Source organism: Convolutriloba macropyga, chromosome 7, assembly GCF_964194025.1.
Source record: "Convolutriloba macropyga chromosome 7, txConMacr16.3, whole genome shotgun sequence".
Taxonomy (NCBI): domain Eukaryota; kingdom Metazoa; phylum Xenacoelomorpha; order Acoela; family Convolutidae; genus Convolutriloba; species Convolutriloba macropyga.
In genome coordinates, this window is record NC_134474.1 from 43325098 (window position 1) to 43348864 (window position 23767).

A 23767-nucleotide genomic window follows, 5' to 3' on the forward strand; every position below is an offset into this window, starting at 1 on the left:
CTCTTGTCTGTTTCGTGGTGAGAAGTACATATCTATCAAATGTGATGTTGCGCTGACGAATAAATGCTGTTTCCATGATTGTCCAAAGTTCTGTTGAGAGACTGTCCATCTTGAGATGTGGGTTTTGACTACAGACAATTCGACGTCCTTCAGTGCCCAAACTAAGGTATAGCCTTGACACAGTCTTTCGATCGGCCTGTGCCCATGGCTTGTCTCCGCACATTAATCCTATCTCCAGTTGTCTCTGGCACCGATTTTCCCAGTTCATTTTTGATTGAGCGTTCCTCGCCAATCTTTCCCGCTCCGATTGTGCCGATGATCCCGTTATCGTAACCTCATAGATCGGTTCAAGTGGTAGTTGCACTGTTTCAGGTTTTGGTTCCAACAAAGTGTCTATTGTGATATTTTCCTTCGCAATAAGAGCTAACTTGGCCTGCATCTGCCACTTTTCCCATTTCAGCGGCGGGTCTACACTAGGTTTATCCCAAAATGGCTCAATGCCAAGTGGGGTCCGCTTTTGAGCTGCTGACTGCGCCATGTCGTACGCGGATGAAATTGCGTACTTGATCTTGAGTTGCGAGTTGTGTTTATGTTCTATGTCCTACTTGCGCGGCGAGTGCGCTTTACACAATTTCTAAATGAATCCGCTTAGCGAATCGCTTAAGGACTAATTGTTTACTTTAATCGATTTGTAAAGACAGTTAAGGAAGAATAAGTTAAATTGAGCAACTGTACGCGAAGTGCAAAACTAAGAGAATGAAGATTAAGGCAACTGGTATTCCAGAAGTCATAACGAAATGTGAACGCTAATTTTCCCGTTGTGGGAAAATGGGAGCAACAGACTAGCATGTGAAATAATAATGACTTATGCACATGCCCCTCAGGAATAGGTACACTAAATAAATTAAGTACATCGTATGATAAGTTTACTGCACTAAATTAATTTATGATGTATGACAGGCTCTTTTCTGACTGATCTGATTACTTCTGTTCATCATTGGATGGACAAAACTTTCCACATTTCGAATAATGGGGCCCCTGGAAAATTGGACTCCAACCCTAGTCTTTTCTACTCTTTGTCCTCGAGTGGATATGCCAGACTTGTTTATATACCTGATAAACTCAAAAGAAACAGTCGGCTTATTTGGCCTACCGTGCTTAGTTCAACATCTGGTACTTTGGGGGGGGGGGGGGATGATCTGGTTATCTACACCCCTGGAAATTGTCTAAAAATTAATCCCGAGCACGTGGGCCCGTTACAATATTTTAAAAAGTCAAAATATTACGTTCATCATTGGCTACTTATATTTTTGAAAAGTTGGTTTTGACTTGGGAATCAACTTCCAAGCATTAACAAGTGAAGACATCCAGGGCTTTACATGATTCTACGTATTATAAGTAGCCAAGTATTTAAAAACGGAACAAAGTTTACTTTAAAACTTGCACAGCTTTACACCTGTTGTTGGGTCCAGGTGGTGGCAGAATAGGAAAAGATAGGATTTGACTCAAATCATAGAGACTTCATTTTGCCGATTTGAATATAGTCGAAAGATGACATATAAAAACATGTTTTTACCATGCTATAACAATTTTCCTAGAGTTCATTTCAGTAACTCCGCCACTGCCGATCCCCAGCCCTGAATGAGAAAAGAGGAGGGTTTAAACCACACAGAACATACTGGAAAATCTCAAAAAGTCAGTTTTTAACTTGACTTGAGGAGATTTCCGACAACCTATTTTATAAATTTCTTCAATTTCTTTAAATTTTAAGGACCTGAGAGCGAATGCAATGGTAAAACCTAGCTTGGCTCATGAACATAGTTATTAATTTACCCTAGTTCAGAGAAGATCATAATCTGAATCAGACTCTGATTCAGAGTCTGAATCAGAGTCTGAATCAGAGAAAAATCAGAATCTGAATCAGAGTCTGATTCAGAGTCTGTATCAGACTCTGAATCAGAGGAATTCAGAGCTAAATGTGACCTGAATCAGAGTCTGAATCTGTACTGATAATTTTTGAATTTTACTCTGATTCAATACTGAATTTGCTTTTGAGTTAGGTAGGGGCACGCTAACATGTCGAAACGTAATAGTGAAAATTGATTTAATTTCGATATTTTCAAAACCGGGGCTAAAACCATGATGCGCACCCAAATCTCTGAATTTCCATAAGGTCCATTCATGAATTTCCATCTGAAATTATTTGCATCCAAAGTTATGACATGGAACGAATATGAAAAGACCCAAACTTTTTTGAATTTGTTCCTTTTCTGATGACACGAAGTACAATTTTAAGGTACAATTTTTTTCAATTTAACTATAATTGTGTTTAAAAATGTCAAAAGGTTTTGGTTTTAATTTATAACTGGTTTTTTGAGTGCTTTTGAAAATTTTTCAACTCCTTTGCTTTTAAATGTATATTACTCGAAAAGTATTAATGAATATAAATATTTTAATTTAAAAAAAATTTTTTTGAATAATTACTTTTGTTGGTTCCGCGGGGTTGGCTCAAAAGGCCATTTACAATTTTTGGCAGAAAAAACCTTACTAACTTGTGTATGCAAGCTACTTTACTGCACGCTGCACACTCAACGACTGTTAAAAAATTGAAAAAAACGTTGATGTGCAACTGTGATATGTGGATACAAAAACATTTACTAAATCTTATGAACCTCTATTTTTTCATTATGACATACTGATGACTTTTACTAATTCATTGATCAATAATTTTACCTCAGACTATAAAGTCATTTGTTTTTTCTACTCACTTTCCCCACTTAATTGATCTCGATCAAAATCACTCTTCTCATAATTTTTGTTGAATTCAGTTCCTTAACAAAACCCTTAGTGTTGAACTAAGATAATCTATTAGTGGAAACGCGACAGCTCTCCAATTTAGACATTGAATTTGGAATCGTGTCAGAATTCCATATATCATTTTGAGAGATTCAAACTTAATTGAACATTCGATAGTGGATTCGTGCCGCGATTTCAAGTTAGAAATTTCAACAAACAATAGTGACAGGCATACCTTCGAGTTGAGGTATCATATGGCGCAGTCAGCAACTAAAGAATGCGCTCTACTTGGTTAGCGATACTGGCACAAGAGGGAAATTCAATCGACGTTCTACAAGAAGCACCCCCTGACAGAGTCTCCCTCCCACTGGATTTGATCTACGAGAGGGAGGTGGACAATAGCACTGCCCAAAGTGAGCGCGATTGCCGAATCCGAAACGAGCAATTGAAAAACGCATGGTTCATTAAATATCAGAAAATCGAGGCTGCTGTAATTCTATGTGGTAACAGGCCTTGGAAATTCTGCTAAAGCAAAGCGGTCTAACTTACATATCTCAGTCTAGGCACAGAAGGCAGATCTTTGCCTCACAAGAACCAACTGCTTAAATGGGTCAAATCTCCACAAAATATTTGCGGGATACCATTGATAATGCCTTCACCATACAAAAAAAATTTAACTTTCGACCGCTAAATCTTTCTCGCAAGGAAACAGTTGAAAGGAGAACCAGTGGAAAAAATCTATGGATGTCTGCGTGAACTATCTCTAAGGTGCGATCTTGGCAGCCATGAAAAAGTCGATCAATTGAGACGTTCTCATTGCTAATATGCAAGATGGATAAATTCAACGAGAACTTTTAACGGAAACACGAACATACAAAAAAGCACCAGAAATAGCAAAAAAGGTTGAAATGGGCATACAAAATCAACTCAAAATTATACAGTATCTAACCAACTCGCTAACCCATAAATCAACAGTATTTAAGAATCATTGAACAATCCAAGTACAGCTACAAATAATTTCAAGACTTCCATTTGTCCGAATTGAGAGTATAATTTGTCACCAAGCCGTCTTCAAAACTGCCAGGCACAATGGAAAGTTTGCAAAAATTGTGGAATCAATAATCGTTTTGCGAAAGTTTGTCGCAAACCAAAGAACCCAATAAAACAAAACCCAGAGTCAATAATGTAGATGATGTTTGATCAGACGCCGCTACAGTTGGAACATCTGCAACAGTGGACGAACAAGCGAACCAAATAGATTCTATGTTACGAAGGCAGAATATTTACGACGCGAACTACGACTCTGTGTAGCAGTTTTCCCAAACAATAAAAATTTGAGAGAAGTAGAACCAATTAATATGCAAGTGCAATTCGAAAACATTGAGACAAAAGCAATAGTGGATTTGGGTAGCGTTTGCACAATTATCCGCAGTAGTCTAGCATACGCGCTGGTTTCGAACAACAAAGAAAGTTACTGGCCAAAGCCAACAGAATTACAAGATCTAAAAACAATTTCAAACGATTTAATCAAGATAATTGACGGAATCAACACCACTGTGAATTGCAATGATTGATTGGCAAGGATGTCAAAGTCACCGTTGTTGAAGATTGACACCAACCTGTAGTCGGACGGGATCTATTTCCACAACATGACTGTTTTAGCCCAGTTAGAACAATTATTAAACGTCAATCAAAATCAATTTCTGATCAAACAACAAATAGCTGTCGGCTTTCCAGGTTTCATTTCATGAATTGGTAAATCTCACTAACACACTGTAGAAACCACACTTCATTAAAACTTCACTCCAACTCATCAGAAAGGAAGACGAGTACCAATTAATCTTCAACATTTAGTAAATGCAGAACTTAAAAAATTAATAGATGAAATAAACATCATAAAACTCCATAGTTGCTCTGACAAAAAGCTTATGACTCCAATTGTTATAACAGTTAAAAGAGATAAAACCGTCAAATTAGCATTAGGCTCTAAAATTTTAAACAAGTCAACTCATAAAGACAAATATCGTAAGCCTAATAATGACAATTTAATAGACACAATACAGCAAAATATCAACGCAAATGCTTGTAATAAAAAGCATATTTTTCAGCATTGGATTTAAAATACGCTTACAGTTAATTAAAATGAGGACCGGAAACATCACGCCACTGCTGTTTTAATATTGTTAGTGGCGAATATATATGCACGTATCGTTTCATTACTGGATTGTATGGTATTATTGACATGCCAGCTGTATTTCAAAATGTCATGGATTCTACTCTTGTTGGACTCAAAAACACACACTGTTTACTAAATGATAATATTATCGTCAGTCGAGGAGCAAAAGATGACGATTTAACATTAGTCTATCAATGTCTAAGAAAATTGATGAGGATAACCTAAGAATTAACCCAACAAAACGCCACTTCACCGAAACTGAAAAAAAGTGGTTAGGTTATATATTTAGTCAATCTGGTATCTCTCCACTAAAGTCGAAAACATCATCAGTTCTAAAATTTCCAACCCCAAAAATCCTAAAAAACTACGTTCTTTCTTAGGATCAGTACGTCAGTTAGAAAAATTCATACCTAATCTTTCACAATTATGTCATCCACTTGGACCACTTCTTAAAAAGAACACAAAACTCATTTGGAATAATGAACTAGAAACACATTTACAACACATTAAAAATCAAGTAGCGAAAGCCAATGAAAACACACATTATCCATAATTTGAAACCTTTATCAAATGTGATGCTTCTTGACCAGGCCTAGGCGCTGCATTAGAACAACGATCATCAACAGGTTGGCAAACAGTAGAATTTGCATCACGATTCCTGAACGCCAATGAGGAAAGGCACAGTGTCAATGAATTAAAATTACTAGGAGTGGTTTTGTCTGTCGACTATTTTAAATACCTTTTCGAGAAAAATTGTTACTGTCATTATTGACTATAGAGCAATACTATCTATCAAGAAACAATATATATATCTAACAAATCTTATAATAGTTGTCTCACACGTTGGGTAGATCGCTTATTGCATTTGGACTTTAATATTAAACACATACCAGGTGGTAAAATGGGACTGGTAGATTACATTTCTTGCCAACTAAATCAAAAAGCAGTTACCCGCATTCGTGACGCGATTGCATTACATTATATAAGTTCTGCACCAACAAGCTGTCAATCACAGCTCATATCATTAACGCGGTACATACTGCACATTCTGCTCGTGCCACAAACACTCACTATATAAACCACTCCTAATTGTTTTTGGCCTTAAACTCCCGTAAAAATCAGGTGCTACTTTTTTGCTCTACAAAGGTAGCACAATTCCAACCTCTTAAATCTAACAAAATGAGCGACACTAATATTTCACCACAAACTTCATCAGGAAACACCGGACGAGTGACGTTCCAGTCAATACCAAACTCTGAAATTAATACAACACAATCCTCAAACGATGGGCCGTCAACCCTCAATCCTAAAAACTTTTACCCAATTATTCGAGTTTTTAGCAGTTTTGACCAGCAAAGATGCAGTTTTGAAGGCAGTGAGAGACTGCATTCTCCAAAACGACAAACAAAGGTGCAGAGATGTAAAACCCTACATGCACTCGTACCGGCGTGACCTTCACTTCAGATCAGGCTGTGTGTACATAGACGAGAGAGTGGCGATCCTTAATTTCATCCAGGAAGCAGCACTTGAGTCACTCTACCTCACACCCTGGGAGCTGGGGAGTGATCACCCTGAGCCAGAATGCTCTTTGAACATTTATGCTTAGGGACATCTTTAAGCAGCCAACTGTAAACCCTGTACAGAAAATGGCAAGAATCTTTAACTAATAATTCCAGCAACTAAGTTGAAAGCACATAAAAATTGTTCCAAACCCATTGAAGAATCTCAAGTTTACTTTGGTGGACCAATTAAAAAATAAAAAATACCACGTAATATCCGACTAGATCAAGCAAGATGTTTAAAAGGAAATAAAGTTAAAAATTTCTGCAAACAAAACAATATTAACATAATAACAGCACCTGCCAATGATCATAGAGCCATAGGATTAGTTGAACGTTCGATTCAAACTATTAAACGACGCTTAGGCTGAATGAAACTACTAAGTAAAAACAATAAATATACATTTAAAGAACCAATAAAGTATCAATTACGTATATGTAAACAAAAGAAAACAAAAGTGCCACCTTTCTAAAGCGCACTTTGGTAGAACGCCAAACGCACCATTTAGTAATATAAGCACAGTTCCAAAATCATCAAATCTAACATATGAACTGATTTTGAACCAATTTTTAGACCATGATACCGTCCCCGTTGAGAACTACTTGGATCAAAATGGATGGGTGTCAGGAATGCCGAAGCGACATTCTAATAGAAGAGGCTATGAACACAGCACAATCTCGATGCCGTCCACATCCACGGGAAAACGAAATCGACAAGCCCCAGGTTACTACGGTTTTGAGAGAACTGTTTTGTCGGTGAGTGAATTGGAACCTGTTCCAGCATCGAAGAAACAGGAAACAACAAACCCAGTAATTGAGACAGTCATATATGAGTTTGCGACACAGCCACCAGTGGATGAAACAGGCTTCGAACTGCCAGTGGTCAGTCCATCCAACCCGCGAGTACGCCCTCTTTCAAGTTTTCGTCCAGACTACGACTATGCTAACTATGAGAGAGAAGTCAGCATGAGCGTATTTGATGCCGAAAATCAGATATGAAGCAAAACCCGTTATGGGCAAAAGAATTTAGATTTATTTCATTTTTTAATTTTCAGCGGTGCAATCTTAGTTCATTTGTTCATATTAAATTTTTCCTTCAATTTTGGCACTTTTGCAGTTCAATTTGTGTTTTATTGTCTAGTTCATTTGTTCATGTGTTAAGTTTACTTGCTTATTTAGTATTTGCTAAATTCAGTAAAAGTTGCTAAAGCCAAAGATATGTGATACATGGATACAAAAAAAGTGCACTAATCTACTAAATCTTATCACCTCCATATTTTCAGTATGATATACTGATAACTTTTACTCATTCACTGATCAATAATTTCACCTCCGACTATAAAGTCATTTGTTTATTTTGTTTATATCTCCACTTCATCAATCTCGATCAAAATCACTCTTCTCGTAATCTTTGTTGATTTCAGTTGCTTATCAAAACCTTTACTTTTGAACTAAGATTATCTATTAGTGGAAACGCGACAGCTTTCCAACTTAGAGATTGAATTGGAAATTGTGTCAGAATTCCATATATAATTCTAAGAGCTTCAAACTTCATTGAACATTCGATAGTGGATTCGTACCGCGAATCTAAGTGAGAAATTTCAATAAGCAGTAGCGAGACTTTTGCATACCTACGAATTGAGGTATCACAACGCCAATGACTTCACTATCAATATTATCTGAGTTTCTGTTACTCGTTAGTTAGAGCTGAGCTGTCGGTTGTTCCACTCGTGTTTCTGGCATTGTACTATCAGTTCTTGATTAGTGAGGATCACTTTTGGTCGAGTTTTCAAAAACTATATTAAAATTTATTTCATATCGCAATCAATTTTAGGTATTTCATAAAAACACCGTTACTTTGATGATGCTGTTTATTAGGGTGGTACGAAGCAAACGTTTGTGATGAAATGCAACTGTCGACAACTTTTTATGATAATTAATTCTGATGACAAAATTTTTGATGAATAATCAATGAAGCTTAGAAGCCTAAAGCGCGTTTTGTTTGAAATATCTCTGTTCACTTTTTTCTCATTTTCTCTAAAAATTAAAAGATTTGTAATTTTCAAATTCATTGCAAAGTTTGTTTTTATGCGTTGTATTTGTTGTTGTATCGCCGTTAATATTTTGTTATAACAATTTTGCCGTTTTTATCTTCAATTTTGTAAGGTAATGGTGTTTATCAGTCAATTTTTGACAACTTTTAGAAAATATTATTTAATAGGCTGTGCTTCTGCCCACCGCAGTTAAAGATATGCTTAGCAATCCATTTTTAACTGTAAACAATTCAAATCTGTCATCATTGCTCTTCGAAACATTCTTTCTGAAATTTCTCAGAATCTAATTAAGTCAGCTTTGATCTCTTTTATTGAAGTTTTTTTAGTTTGTAGTTTTCTGGATTTTTGAATGAAATTAAATTTGAGATTACTTGAGATTACAAGAGCAATTCGTTTTCTTTTCCATCTCAGATCACCAAACACAATGACAGCAATGCCACATATTGTTTTATTTGTCAAAGTAGCGATTATCTGGCAAGGTTAGGCAAGTTTTTGAAAGCGTCAAACTGTAGTTGGTGCAAAACTGTCATTACTATGGAAGCAACACGAAAGCGGTCAAATTTCTATAATTGGCGAACAAAAACTTTTAATTCCAAATGTACTTAAAAGCCTAAAAGTAGTTCTGTGTGGCAAAATTTCAGAATTTGTATTCTGCTTCTTGTACATACAGAAGCGGCGCCAGTTCAAGACTAAACAATATTGCATCAGAGCAGTCCAACATAGAAAACAGTCGGAAAACCGTCAAAAGTCTGAAATTTTTTAAAGTAAATCAGGTATCACAGCTGGACTATATTGCCACAATATTCGATTGAATGAAACCAAGCAGTTTAATTGTAGTGGTCTTCTTCCCATTAGCCATGATGAAATTGAGGCGTTCTTCAATTTTTGTTCCATTTCAAACTTTTAAATAATTTTTTTACAGAAACTATGCTGATTTTTAATAGATTCAAATCGCAAAAGAAAAAGGAGCATGAGTGCTGACTACGTAATAAATAATAGTTAGAAGAAAATGCACATAAAACATTAATTGTTCCAGGGCATATTTTATTCTCCAGCCATTTTCCAGCAGACCTTTTATTGTCCAGCCCAATTCCAGACGTTACATAGTCCAACCAAAATTTAGGACGCAATTTATTGTCTATCCAAAGTCGAGGACAGTTGTTTTAGTTCCAGCCAAAGTTGAGGACATCGCGCAAAATCCAGACAAACTTTTTTCATACTACTAAACTGTCGATGAAAGTCTTTTCATGCATTAAAGTGGTCGGTGAAGGTCTTTTAAAATTTCAGGTCCAGACTAAAGAAGCTCATGAATAAAAGTCTGTGTCAAGCAGTTTTATCTTCAATCTTCAGCCAATTTTTTTCCTTCTACCGTCATGGTTTATCGTTTTTTAAGCCGATGTTATTTTAGTTTTGATCTTCTGTTTTGTTTTGTTGTTCATCTTACAATTTGAACCATGCTTTTCTTATCTCTTGATTGTTAGCGACTGTATCAAATTCACTACTTGCATAATTATGCAAATTTTAGTGTGAACAGTTTGAAGCTGTTGTTATTGTTCTTCGTGACTTGTCGTCTGAAAGTTCTCCTAATCAAATCAATTCATTCACAATCAAAATCTTTTTTCATTCTTGATTGAAAGTGAGCACTCTGTGTTTCATTTTCTATAACAAAGCAGACTTGAACTGTTGGCTAGTCCGTATAACGTATTTGTCTAAAATATTACAAAAATGTGTTTACTGGTTTGCTGTTGAAAACGTTCTAGATTTTGAAATGCAATTAAATTTGAGATCATCATTTACTAAATTGTAGCTTCTTCTTTTTCTCAGAAACAAGCGATCCAGAAAGACAAAAATCTGAGTTAATATCTTCATTTCGGAAAACCCCTGTTAGCCGAAAATTTTAGTAACGCAGTTTGAAATAGTTAAGATTGGTTCCTAAAACCCCAGCAAAACGCCCATTTTTCAATAGTTAAACTAGCATTCCAGAACAAGATTAAATTGCTATTTCAGAGATTGTAAAGTTGAGAAAAATGAAAAAAAAAATCAATTAAGAAACTCAAATTTACAGGATGTTTGAAGTATTTTAAGAAACTTTTTTTACAGGAGCGTGAACTAAATTTTAACTGGAAAAAATGAATGAACGCTTTCATAACTATTTGCAGAAGAACCACTGAAAGTAATCAGCGATTAATAACAGCAGTTAGTCAGATTTGCAATTCAATTTTAACAGTAGAAAAACAAAAATATTTTTTCCCTATATATGATTGCTCACCTGAAATATGTTTCTTGATAGCTTCATTTGATTATATCTATCTGATGATTTCCAAAAAACTAATTTGCCCAACATTTTTACAAGAGGTGTCAGGTTCACAGGTCTGCTAACCTTTTTTTGATTCTCGAATTAAATATATTACTTTAAAAGTAACTTATGGTTTGGAAAGTGAGGTTTCGATGTGTTTGGAAAAATTGATTATTGTGTTTCCTTTTTATAGAATTGTGACACCAAAATTAAAGCTTGCAGAATGTGGTGGCGGTCAAGTAAGCCGATAGGCAAGCAAGCCGAATTTTGAAAATGAGGTCAAGTAAGCCGAAAAGTTTTCGGATACCCGTATTTTAAGTTGCCCCTGGCGGGCCGGTGGGCGCGCTTCGCGCGCGTCGCGGCTTCGCCGATAACCGGCCCGCTATTTCCGGATTACACCCACAGCGGATGAGAGGCATGGCCATGGACAGCGGTCCGCTGAGGCCGGTACCCACTAGATGTCTCAAAAATTGACGTATTTTTGTTTCTTTGTTGCATTGGAATACATTATGCACTATAATACTACGCGCAGTATTGATTGTAACGGCTGACAATGTATTATTTCTGATAGATTAGATAACTATTACATACGTTTCGGCTTGCTTTTCTGTCGGCATGCTTGCCTATCGGCTTACTTTGCATTCTCCGCAGAATGTGTCTTAGTCTGAATTTCAATTGGTAGAAGTTTTGACTTCTGAGAATTGCATTTCGATGCTTGTTGATATCACATAACGCTTGGTCATATTTTTTATTTTGTGATATTTGACTATTGCTTGTTAAAGCTGAAGGGTATTAGTTCAAAAATTTAATGTTTGTTTTCGTGCGTAATAATTCGTCGCAGTTTAATTTTCTCCTAACTTTTCCTGTTGCAGTTCTTCATGTTTATTTCTGAAATTTTTGTGTTTGCAATTTGCAGCAACTCTGAAAAAATTTTCCTGAATTAAAATCAGGAGAAAATTAATAGACTAATTTTGATTCTAAAACAAACAAGGAGGCTCATTGATGTGCGTACGCACATCATGTTCCGACCCCGCTCATCCACATTCATTACTTAATTGGCTTCCAAATGATGAAGAGATAGAAAACTTTCAAAAACATACATATCGTTCAATTAACAAGCAATGGAATAAACTAATGCCACGATTGAGGGCCGATAAAATTTGTCGATAATAGGACTACTAGAAAGTCAATAAAAAAAATCAAACAACATACATTATTTATGACAAAAACTCGATGTCGATAATAAAAAATATCATAACAAAATCAAAATTGCATCAGTTCAAACCTGAACATAACAATATAACCTATACTTTATTAAAAAAGATGCGGGACTTGTTCTCAATGCGACTTGTTAACAGGTCTACAAAAAAAGTGCGAAGTTCAAAAAACGTTTCTATCTTTGAAAACAATTAATTTCACAGTTAATAATTTTTAGATATCAACTGAATTTATATCCCAATAAGGAGCGATTGAGATATGTCATTATCCAGTTTTCAATTGCGCAAACTTTCAAAGCCAATGGGACTTACGATTATTCTTAAAAATTAAAAAAAATAATTAAAAATCCTTTAAAATGAACAAATAAAAATTCTCAAACTTTTTATGAAATCTCGTAGTATCAGTAGCAACAAAGCCAGGAAACAAATGTTTGAAGCTAAAACCGTCATAAAGATAAAATTAAAGCTCGCTGGAAAAGGGTTTTGACCAGTGTTTACAGAGAATGAGCCACAAATTGACCAAAAACTATTTAAAAAAAGACTAAGCTCAAAAACTCAAATACGTTTTTGAAATAAAATACTTTCAAAAGTCATGGCAAACTATAGATTTCAATACGAAGCGATGGATTAATTCAGAACGAATGAGGAAGCCAATTGCGCCTGTTAATAATGAGACTAAGTCACGACCCCACAAATTAACAACAATTAAATAAGGAAGCCGAAATTTCAAACTCTTTACATCACACTGTTCAAGGCACTATAGTTATGATATATTACCTGCAAGAACTCTAAATCATAACTTTTTCCTCATTTCCAAATCGACGAGTCTTCCTTATAAAAGGAATACGTTGACATGAAATCCCAAAAAGAAACCCAAAATATGAACAGTACAGAAATCTCGAAAACCTTTTATGAAACTGAATGGTTTAAGCAATCAGTCGCAACTTATAAACAAGCGCGAAAAAATTACTTGATTTAACAAAAATAACTAAGACGTCTAAGTAATGAGATTTAGGTACTTGGTTACGAAAATGAAAGCAAAAAGGAGATAGTTTTTTAGGTAAATTTAAGTCTTTTTCTTTAAATTTAAATTGAAAGTCGTTAAAACAATCAGCTATAATTTGAAATATACAACTAATTTGAGTTATACGTCCTGGGGAAGCGATTGATGCCCCTCGTTAAGAGGTATATGTACTGCAGCAATAAAAAAAAGACAAACATAGGCAAAAACAAAAAAAAAATTTGCGAGATAAATGTGTCTCGGACAATAAGCATGAAACTATTCAACAAAAACAATTAACATACCTGGAAACAATTTTTTCAAACGCTGTGCTTTTTCCTTACTATGCTTTACTTCAACTGGCCTTGTCAATAATGTTATAACTCGACAAGGAAACAAAATGAACTCATAAAAAATGCAATTATGCTCAAAAAAAAAATTAAAACGCGCTGTATCAAAACAAAGAAACGATTAGTTATACATAAAACCGTTACCGACATTAATCTATAACCCACAGCAAGTCGCTTTCAAATTGCGTGCAAACTTCAAAAAATCACCGATTTTTTCTGAAAACAATTATATTCAAAGTGGTAGCAGACATAAAATAACAACAGAAAAAAATTGTATGGGTTCATTAAGACCTCATACAAAGCTGACTGGATCTTTTAATGGAGACACTTAGTCATTGGGCAGCAAAAATTATCATAAATGAAAGCAAAACTCAAGAAGTCCATAAAATTTTCACAAAAACAATTGGTCAGAGCCATAAAAACCATGAGCCTAACTCTGAAACCATCATATAATCTCGTTGGTACTCGTTTATTGTAAAAAGTGTCTGTCATTATTTGAGCTATGATTTGAAATTCTTGTCAGTAATTTACATAAAAAACAATTACATAGCGAAAATATTTTAATAAAAGTTTGGGCACCATTAAAATCTAAATTTTTATTTATCGTAAGGATCCATGGTGAGATCAAGATCAGCCCAGATATTGCTGGGCGTCTAACGAAACACTCAATTTTCCAATTGGTTGCGAAATAGATCATTTTTTACACAATATTTTTCAGTGTGTTAAAAATAAATAGTGCATTTTGTACAATTATCGATTTTAAATTCGAAAAAATTGTCAAAATTATAATTCCTGAAGACTCCTAAAGCCAGCGGGAATACAACTAGCTCTGTTTTGAGCTTGAAAAGAATATTACCGCAGTTTTAAGGTGCCTACTTCCAACAAATTTAAAGCAAGTGTTTTGAAAAAACCATTTTTTTAAATGAAAAAAGTCGGAATTTTGAAAAATTTAGCATAAATTCTAGCCAAGCAACTCTGATCGAACAATTCAGCATTTCAGCAACCCCCCCTATCTTATGAAAAAAAATAAATAACATTTCAGTTAACATTACTGTTTCTGGCAAAGTTGACGAAAAATTGGACAAAAATACCGAAAATGTGAATGAAAATAGCTGAATTACATCTAATATTCACAAAACTTCAAACTTCTTTAACTCCCTATAAAAAACGAAAATCGGAAAAATCTTTTTAATTCCCTATTCTACGCTGGAGGGCTTTCTAATGATACCACTCACAACTCTCTACGATGATTATATCGATCGGCCAAAAATGTCTGAACAAAAAAACCCATTTGAGTAAATATTTCCTCCCCCGCTAAAGTGGGTCTGAACAATGAAATATCTTAGATGACCTGAATTTAACTTCATTCCATGTGAGTAGAGTAAAATAGCTGTGATTGAATAATAATTTATTCCAAATAAGCGGAAAATGCGGTGAAAATAACTAGTGAGCGCCGAACGTGAAAATTTTTCAATACACTTAAGCTTTGGGATATCGAAATTCCGTTTTGTTCTGACCAAATTGCCCAAACACGTTTGAACATCGTTTTCTCAACTTTTTTATAATTGGGAAACAATAGTTTGATATTTGAAATATATAGGAGCTGATAAAGGATACATTTTGAACGGTAGAGGAGTTTTCGATCCCCGGATATTTAAAACGTTGGACTCTGAGAGACAAGAAATTAGGTCCATAACGAGTCTGCGCGTAAAAAAGTATCCATTAAAACAGCATAAAAAGGGAATGTACGATGCGCCAGCGGGCGCCCAGTTGGGAAACTATGCTCAATTTTCGTCTATCTCATTAGGTGCACCTTGAACCAAACGCCCCCAGCTGAATGAGTCGAATTTAACTTGCATAGCCGCATTTTTGTAAATACATTATTACAATAGGTTTTGTTAAATTGCTACAGAATCTACAGGGCAGCATCATACAAGATTTAGAAGGCTTTCTGCTTGTCTTTTCGTGAGCATATAATTGATGCCGTCCAACCGTGTTGCCTTACTCAAGATAAATTCAATTATTAGTATTTTTATTATACAATATGATATTATTCAAAATTTAGCTATCAAATTTCTTCGAAAATATAAAGAGTATACATGAAAAAGGGGTCTAAGAGGTGGAAGCGATTAGATGATATGGCTAGAGTTGGGAGGAGGAGGAAGAAGAGATGAGGTAAAAAGGATTTGAATAGGTGAAATGCAATCTGGAGAGCCGAAAGCAATTGTGCCTCATTCGTTGCTGATTTTGTAAAAGTTAACCGTGTTGACAACTTGCCGCTTCCAAAGTGTAATATTAACTTATTGTTTGAATCTCTTGCTCAAGATCAAGTTATATAATAGAAATCGAGTTTGTGCATGATAAAATTTGCGTGTTTTAGTACCCAATTCTGTACATTTGGGTTCACTCTGCGAGCAAGACATCGAAGACCTCATTTGAGAAGGGATTTTGAAGAGGTGTTTGTGAATGCCACCCGAAGAATTTATGCGTCCATTAACTGGTTTTCCTTTGACTCACATGAATTCGGTTAGTTGCCTCCTAGCATTCGTTCAGTACGACTCTTCTTAAAATTAAATTGATTTAAACTCCAGATTATTTTTGTACTGAAAACAAATTTATAATTCAAGTTGCTAATTTCATTTAGCATGTACAACAAACCTTGTTGGCAGCAGTAAAGTTGAACATATTATTTTTCATGCAGCAATATTTACTCAAAACTGACCAGTGTAAATTGTGACATGAACAGAGTATTGGCCATCCTAAGAAACAGAATGTCTCTAGAATGATTCAGCGCTGATTTGCTCTGCCACCAACCTCCGGGCAACCAGTATTTTAATTAAAAAAAAATATCTGTTAGCTGAGAAAGATGGTCGCAATATTTGTCAGTTTTAAACGGTTTGAATGAACTCGTTACTTCCTAAAATGCCGTCCAGAAAGGTATAAATCTACGGTGGGATATTTAAACATCTCAACAAGCAAGGTTAATTTTGCATATTTCCCGAGAGCTATGAGAATTCTGAAAAATGTAGATTCGTCACATTAAATGAACATGAGAATCATTTGCTCCCTTTCAAGATTTCAGAGCTTGAACGAGTCAGGCAACAGGGAAGAACTTTTCGCAAACAATTTAATTGATTTGTATCAGCTTGTTAAAAAATTGGATCTTTTCAACAATTGCCCCCCCTTTTGCAAAAGGGGGGCTATTCTTGAATAGAATTCAAGCGAGCTATTTAGTAACCAATCAGAGACGACTATTAACTTTCCACGCATGCACATACTATTAAATTGAATAGAATAAAATACACCGTGGTATAGCAATTAGCCGAACCGGAATACAAAGCGAAAAGAATTTCCGACTGGCGGGTCGGTGGGCGGGCTTCGCCGCGATAACCGACCCGCGATTTCCGGATTACATCCCACAGCGCATGAGAGGCATGGCCATGAACAGCGGTCCGCAATTGCGCTTAAACTAATATTCGACTATCTAAAGTGTAGGCCAAATAATATTGTGGTAAAGTATAGCGCAAAAGGGGAGGCGATTCTCTACTAGGTACCAAAGGGGGGGGCAATTGTTGAAAAGATCCAAAAAATTTGTGAACAAAATGTTCGACAGGAACATAATATATATAATGACCCTACTTCTTTTCACTCCGATTCATTCAACCCCGCATATTTTAACACCCTATCATTAAGCCACTATATCATTTAAACCCTATGTCATTCCATCCCTCTATCATATCATCCCGCCAATTAGTGGTCGACATTAAAGGCATGTTTTGTCTAATAAAAAAAGGTAAATTTCCGAAAAGGTGATTAATGCGAGTAGCGTGAACAATAAAAATTAAATGACAATGAAGAAAAGCTATCCACGCTATTAGAAACAGAAGCAATGAGACCAACAGGTTAATAGTAACTAGTTAGAAAACTTTATCATTACAACGCAGAGGTATACCCAAATAGTCACGGGCAGATATGCCCGATGCGTATATCTCGTGTTCGTTTTTATTATGTTAATACAGTGAATATGGAACAATATTGCGCAAAATAGCTACTTTAGCAGAAACCGGTAAAATGGAAGGGAAATTAGCAACTGTGTTCCCTAATCAAATCCCAACATTTTGTAGATATTTGAATATTCAAAAAAATGAACTAGAGTAGCGGTAACTTCGCAAGCCTATTATCCTATATAACAGAGAGCGTTATACCAGGTCCTTCTATTACTCCTAAGATTCAGATTGGAGGCAGCATTATTTTAAAATAGTAATGATAAAGTTGGATTCAGAGTTCTCTAGCCTCAACTATGAGCTAATTGTATAGAAAAAGAAAAACAATTATAAAATAGGTGGTACTCTGATTGAGAAGTATACCAAATTCAGTGCAACTAAATTATACTAAGAGGTCAATCTGCGACCCTAAAGACTACTAAAATTGATGATGAAGCAAAGTTTGTCGTAGTTCACCCACAACCCAACCAGACGAGTACCAACCACTTGGAAAAAAGAACGCAAGGTCTATTGCCCATCAGGTACTTCAGAGTTACTGCAGACCGTTTTAAGTGTCTACTTGGTTCGCACATCCATACTACATGGGTTAGTTTTACTTGCCAAATCTTCCACGAGCAGGCAACCCTACCCTCAGAGTGACTTCACTTATTCGGTCTCTAAAGGAGCGCGGCGATTGATACTCTTAGAAACTCTCATCTTGAAGGTGCCTGCAGTCACGCTCTTGATGTGCAAGTCCCGGTAGATCTTAACTTAAAGTAATAGTCATTGATTTCTGTAAAACCACCTATGTTTCTAAGTAGCTATGTTATGTTTTCAATTAAAGCCGAACTCTAACTTAAGAAATTACTAAAATTATAAATTAAAGATCGCAAAGTTACCACAGACAATATTCCTAACTAAATCCAAGCTAGAATCAAACTAAGTTTATTCTACAACAAGTCCCTTTACCATTTTCTATTTTTCGATCTCTGAGTCAACACCGACACTATCGAATAATTCTAAGAATTTAGAAAAATCGAACTAAGGAAAGACTATTACCACTGAGAATAAGGAAGATGGTATAACAAGCAAGTGAATTTAAATCAGGAAGTTGGGTGAAGAAAAAGGCTCAAAAATTAGCCTTATTTATACTAGTTTATCTTTTCATAACTTGAGATGATTGAGTCCGGCTTAATTTAGCCTAATCGTTTGAGAAAATGCCCTTTACAGGCCCTAAATGTGGCCTGATTTTCTGGGGTTTTGTATATCCCTACGTATTATGTAAGGTCCGAGAAATGCGTTCCAGGTCTTTTGTTCATGCCTACATCTTCGAATATTAATTTTTGTATACCTTCAAGGTGTTTCGTTTACTAAGATTATCAGGTCCGAATAAAATCCTTTTTTTTCAACTTTGGTACCAACTTAGTTTGAGAGAATGAAATCATAACTCTAATCTTGATCTGCACAAATAACTATATTTCTCTTTGGTCTAATTCCGATTTCGGTTTATACGGTTCACTGAGAATTTTTAAAGTTTAGTTCAAATTTCTTTAACTTTAGTTTTCCTGTATTTCTTAAATTTCAATTTCTACACCCAACTTATTAATATTAGTAGTACTTTATTACTACTTTGTTACTACTTATAGTACTTTATTACTATTTATATCTACTTATTAGTACTATTTATTACTACTTATTAAAATCAGCTAGTCCCACATTGATATACAGAGCTTTTGATGTGCAAGGGATTTTTTGGAAAAAAATCAGTTTTTGTGGTTGCATGTATTTAAAGCACTTTAAAGCTTTGAAAGTTTCAATTAAATCTTTATTAAAAATTTTATTGCAAGCTCAAAATGCGCGCAAATGATAGATACCTAAATTGAGCGGAAACGTGCTACAAGACTTGTAACCTACTTTTCGTTCCGAATGTTATTTTATTTCACAAAATCGGCGGAACCCCTTTTGCGAAAAGTAAGATACAACGGATGTCTCCTAAATTCGTTCATTGTATTTATCTAATTTTCGAGCCAATTTTACTAAGGCGGAATTTTTGGTGTTTACCTCTGCGTCGTAATGATGATTCTATTAATAGTCAAAATATATTGAGTGAATTCAATCCGAAGTTTAAACAATTTAAATCAAAACAGATTAAATATTAATACTATTCAACAATTTTAAGAAGAAAAAAATGTTCGAGCGAACTTGATGATACGTATGCATTCAACTGAGTATACCAATTTGTCTGGGTACCGCCCATATTTCGTCTTTTATCTCATAGTTTGCCTAAAACGACCTCATATCTTCACAAATTCATAGGATTCATTTACAAAAAAAAACAATAGCAGTTCAAATTGATTTTTAAATCGATGATATGGAACACATTATGCTTGAGTACACACAAAACTCTTTGAGTTTAAGTTTTTATATGTACTGGAAATGACCATTGTGGTGAGTTTCAGATAAAATTTTTGAAAAATGTCATTTTCAGATACCAGTTTGATCTGATATGAGTTTTTGTTTCTAGTAGATGAACGCTTATTTCGACGCTTAACGAAACTAAATAACGCTCGTGGTGATTTTCATAGCATTGTTTTGGCAAAAAACGGCTGTCGGCAAAAAAACTGTAATGGCTGCTCTCCTATCAAAGTCTTGGAAAACTTTACACAGCCCAATTCGTTTCAGCGGTTTCAAATCTGTCCGCATATTGTGTTTTTTGCAGTTAACTTTTGTGAACTTTATTATCCGCTATACTCTAGAATGCCGTTGCATTACTTGATATTCAATAATGTCAAATAACTGCTTGTTCAGCTTTGCTGAATAACATATAACTTTGGTCAACTAAGCAAACGTCCAAAATTTCAAATAACCAGTGAGTCTCAAATTAGATGTTTTTCAATGATATCTCCTCAACCACAAATACTAGTGAAATAAAATTTCGCAGGGTTATGAGCGTTAGGTAGGTCTACTATCTGACTTAAAAATAAACAACGCTGGGTAAACTGCGTTGGCGGGGCTACCTTTTATATTTTATACCCAATCTTAATACATGGTCGAAAAACAAAGTCTTGTATATCTTTGCAACCAAGTTCTCAGATCTACCGATCAAGAAACTGGAATCAACCTAGGCAACTGGTAAAAGAAAGAAACAAGAACGAACAGTTTATCTGTTTTGTAACTCTACTTATAAGAACTTCGTTCCGCAATGTGAAAATTTGAGAATTCCAAAGTCAATTCTATTTTCAATAAGTCAAAGTAAAGTTAGGTTAAAACTGTACAATCACTAATATGATCTACGGAAACAAGACACGATAACAAGTAATTTACCGCTCAAGAAAGTGGGCTTCAATACGCACTGTATGTTAGTTTAATATAACCAAAATTGCAAATTTCAACTGATTTTTGTTAGTTTTTCAAGCTCCTTTTATGCTGCCAGTCACGTGGATTTACATGTCAAATTCAACTGTTGAGTGGTTGTAGATAATAATTGTTGACAGAATGTGAACACTTTTCCATAACGTCACTTTTTCAGTGTAAATTTGATGTCATGGGAAATTTGTTAACCATGTAGAAGTTTTGTCGAATATTCTGTATAAATAACAGGTTGATTCGCAATCCAATCGCAAAGAATCTGATGCAATACTGTTAAGTCTTAGTATTGTTTTGCCGGTGGTTGAGGTAGTTCGAGTTTGAGTTTCACTTCATGAATGGCGATTGTGTACTAATAATAGTTGCTAAATATAAATGTTGAACAAAATGAACAAATCTGTATGGCTTCAGTAGAATGTAGCATTAAATTTTGCTTGTCATGCTATTCTAAATTGAACTGCTTGAAATGACCTTGAAGTGCTATTAAATTTGATTTCTGAGTTTTTAAGTTCAGCCGCAATATCGCCGGCCCTGTTTTCCATCGCGAAAACATATTTTCCAGGTAATACTGGGGCGAGCTTCACTACTGGCCTCTTGTACACTCCGTCGTTCGTTCGAACTATAGCTGATCGAATCACACCGTCAGACCCATCGATGGTCTCCGTAACTCAACCTAGGTTATAATATCCACGCTTATCGCTGTCTTCGATCAACCAAACGAGATCGCCTTTTTTAAGGATTTCGTTTGACGTACATTGCCATTTTTGCCGATTATTCAGAGTTGGCAGATATTCTTTCCGAAATCTGTCCCATATGAGATTTGCATAGGCTTGAGTTTGTCGAAAGAGCTTTTGATGATCCACAAATTCTTCTGCGCAAGGTAGATAGGGTAAGCAAACGTTCTTGTTGCCAAGCAAGAAGTGATTGGGGGTCAATGCTTCTAAGTCTTTTACGTCCGAACTGACTGGAGTCAACGGTCTTGCGTTCAAAGTCTGCCCAACAATACACATCGTTGTTGAAAGAACGTCCACGGTATTTGATCTGTTCCCCAACACTGTATACATTGCTTTCTTGAAACTTCTCACCAACCGCTCCCATACTCCTCCAAAGTGAGATGCTGCGGGTGGGTTGAATTTCCATCTGATTCCTCGTTGAATTAGATGTTCTTCGATCCCTTTTTGTTCCATGCTGCAACGTACTCTGCAAATTCTCTTTCAGCTCCAACAAAGTTTGTCCCGTTGTCACTGATGATTGTAATTGGTTTGCCTCTTCGATCAATGAATCTCATTATTGCATTGAGACAACTGTCGGTATCCAAATTGGGTACCACTTCTATATGCACCGCTCTCATAGTTAGACATGTAAAGAGACAACACCATCGCTTTTCGTTTCTTCGCCCAATCTTCACAATGAAAGGGCCAAAGTAGTCCACTCCAACATTTGTAAAGGCTGTTGAAGCATCTAACCGCTCTTCGGGTAGATCTGCCATTACTGGTGCTATCGTTTGTGCTCTGCCCTTTCTGCAGGTAACACACTTGTTCTTGATTGATGTTAAGGCGTTTCGTATGCCTAGGATCCACATCTTCTGCTAAATAATGTTTCTTAAATGCTCAGTGCCCTCGTGTTGATTGTCCTTGTGCTCGTTTCGCAAGAATAATTCAACCGCATGATGTTTCCAATGTAGCAAAATTGGATGGTTTGCCTTGAAATCCAATTGACTTCTGCCTATTCTGCCTTTGGCTCGAATAAGTCCTTCTTCATCTACGAAAAGGAAGAATTGTAGGATTTTGCTGCCTTTTGGAACTTCTTCTTCAGCTTTGAGAGATTTCATCTCTTCACCAAAATATTCTTGCTGTAGTAACTTGAATATTGTTGCTTTTGCTTTTTCTGTCTCTTCAATGCTGACTACGAGTGTTGCTGGTTTGTGTTTGTTCAATGCTCGCTGTACGTATGCCACTGTATTTACTAGTCTGTTAAAATTACTGAATCGTTACCACTGAATAACAGCTTTCTTTTCTTCAGCCTGTATCATGAAGACTGGTGAGGGTATATTCTCTTCATCTGATGCAAAAATTAGGTTCACTTGCTCTGGCCATTCACTTTCAGGTCGCTTCAACCAGGCCGGCCCAGTGAGCCACTCGCTTCTCTTGAGTTCTTCGATGTTGATTGCTCTGGTGCCAATGTCCGCTGGGTTGTTGATACCATTCACATGTCTCCACTGTGAAACATCAGTTGTATCTAGTATTTCAGCCACTCGATTGGCCACAAACACTTGTTGCTTGCGATGGGAACTGTGTATCCACTGCAAAACTGTAGTTGAGTCTGGCCAAAAACTGCAACTATTTATCTGCATTTCATGTTCCTTGACAATCTGTTCTTTCAACCTCACTGCCATGACTGCCGCTTGCAATTCCAGTCGGGGTATTGAAAGATGCCTCATCGGTGCCACTCTGCATTTTCCAATGACAAATGCTAAGTCAGCTGAGTATTCCTTTGGTTGTGAACGTAGATAGGCTACTGCACACATCGTGTCTTCAGATGCGTCAGCAAACACATGAAGTTCGGTTTTATCACTCTCTCTCTCTCTCTCTGTCTCTCTCTCTCTCTCTCTCTCTGTTGAAGTACCTTCTCTCGATGCTTGTTTCAGCCACTACTGGAAGTTGTTCTTTCCATCTCAGGAATTCTTCTTTTTCACTAGGCTCCACTTCGTTGTCCCAATGTTGTCCATTTTTAGTCCAGATGCCTTTCAGAAGTCGTCTCATATGAACACTGAACGGAGCAAACAATCCGATCGGGTCGAATACTGAAGATACCAGTGACAGAATCCTCCTCTGGGTTATAGGTGCTTCAACTTCCTTGTTTGTACCTCTGCATACTTGAAGACTCATCAGTAACGGTCCATTGTAGTCCTAGCACTGAGGATCCCTCCGTATTGGGTTCCACTTCGACTTGTTTCGTATTGCTGATTCA

The 23767-nt window shown here is 35.9% G+C and overlaps 2 protein-coding genes across 2 annotated transcripts in view; both read left to right on the plus strand.

Moving 5' to 3' along the window:
- The window catches only part of LOC142342888 (V-type proton ATPase subunit F-like), a 245543-nt gene that overhangs the window by 72698 nt on the left and 149078 nt on the right, over positions 1-23767 (plus strand). The window lies entirely within an intron of this gene.
- The window catches only part of LOC142343042 (uncharacterized), a 53309-nt gene that overhangs the window by 14187 nt on the left and 15355 nt on the right, over positions 1-23767 (plus strand). Inside the window, exon 3 of the mRNA XM_075394729.1 lies at positions 15829-15974. Within this exon, the coding sequence (XP_075250844.1) occupies positions 15829-15974 (146 nt within the window). The remainder of the gene's footprint in view (positions 1-15828; positions 15975-23767) is intronic.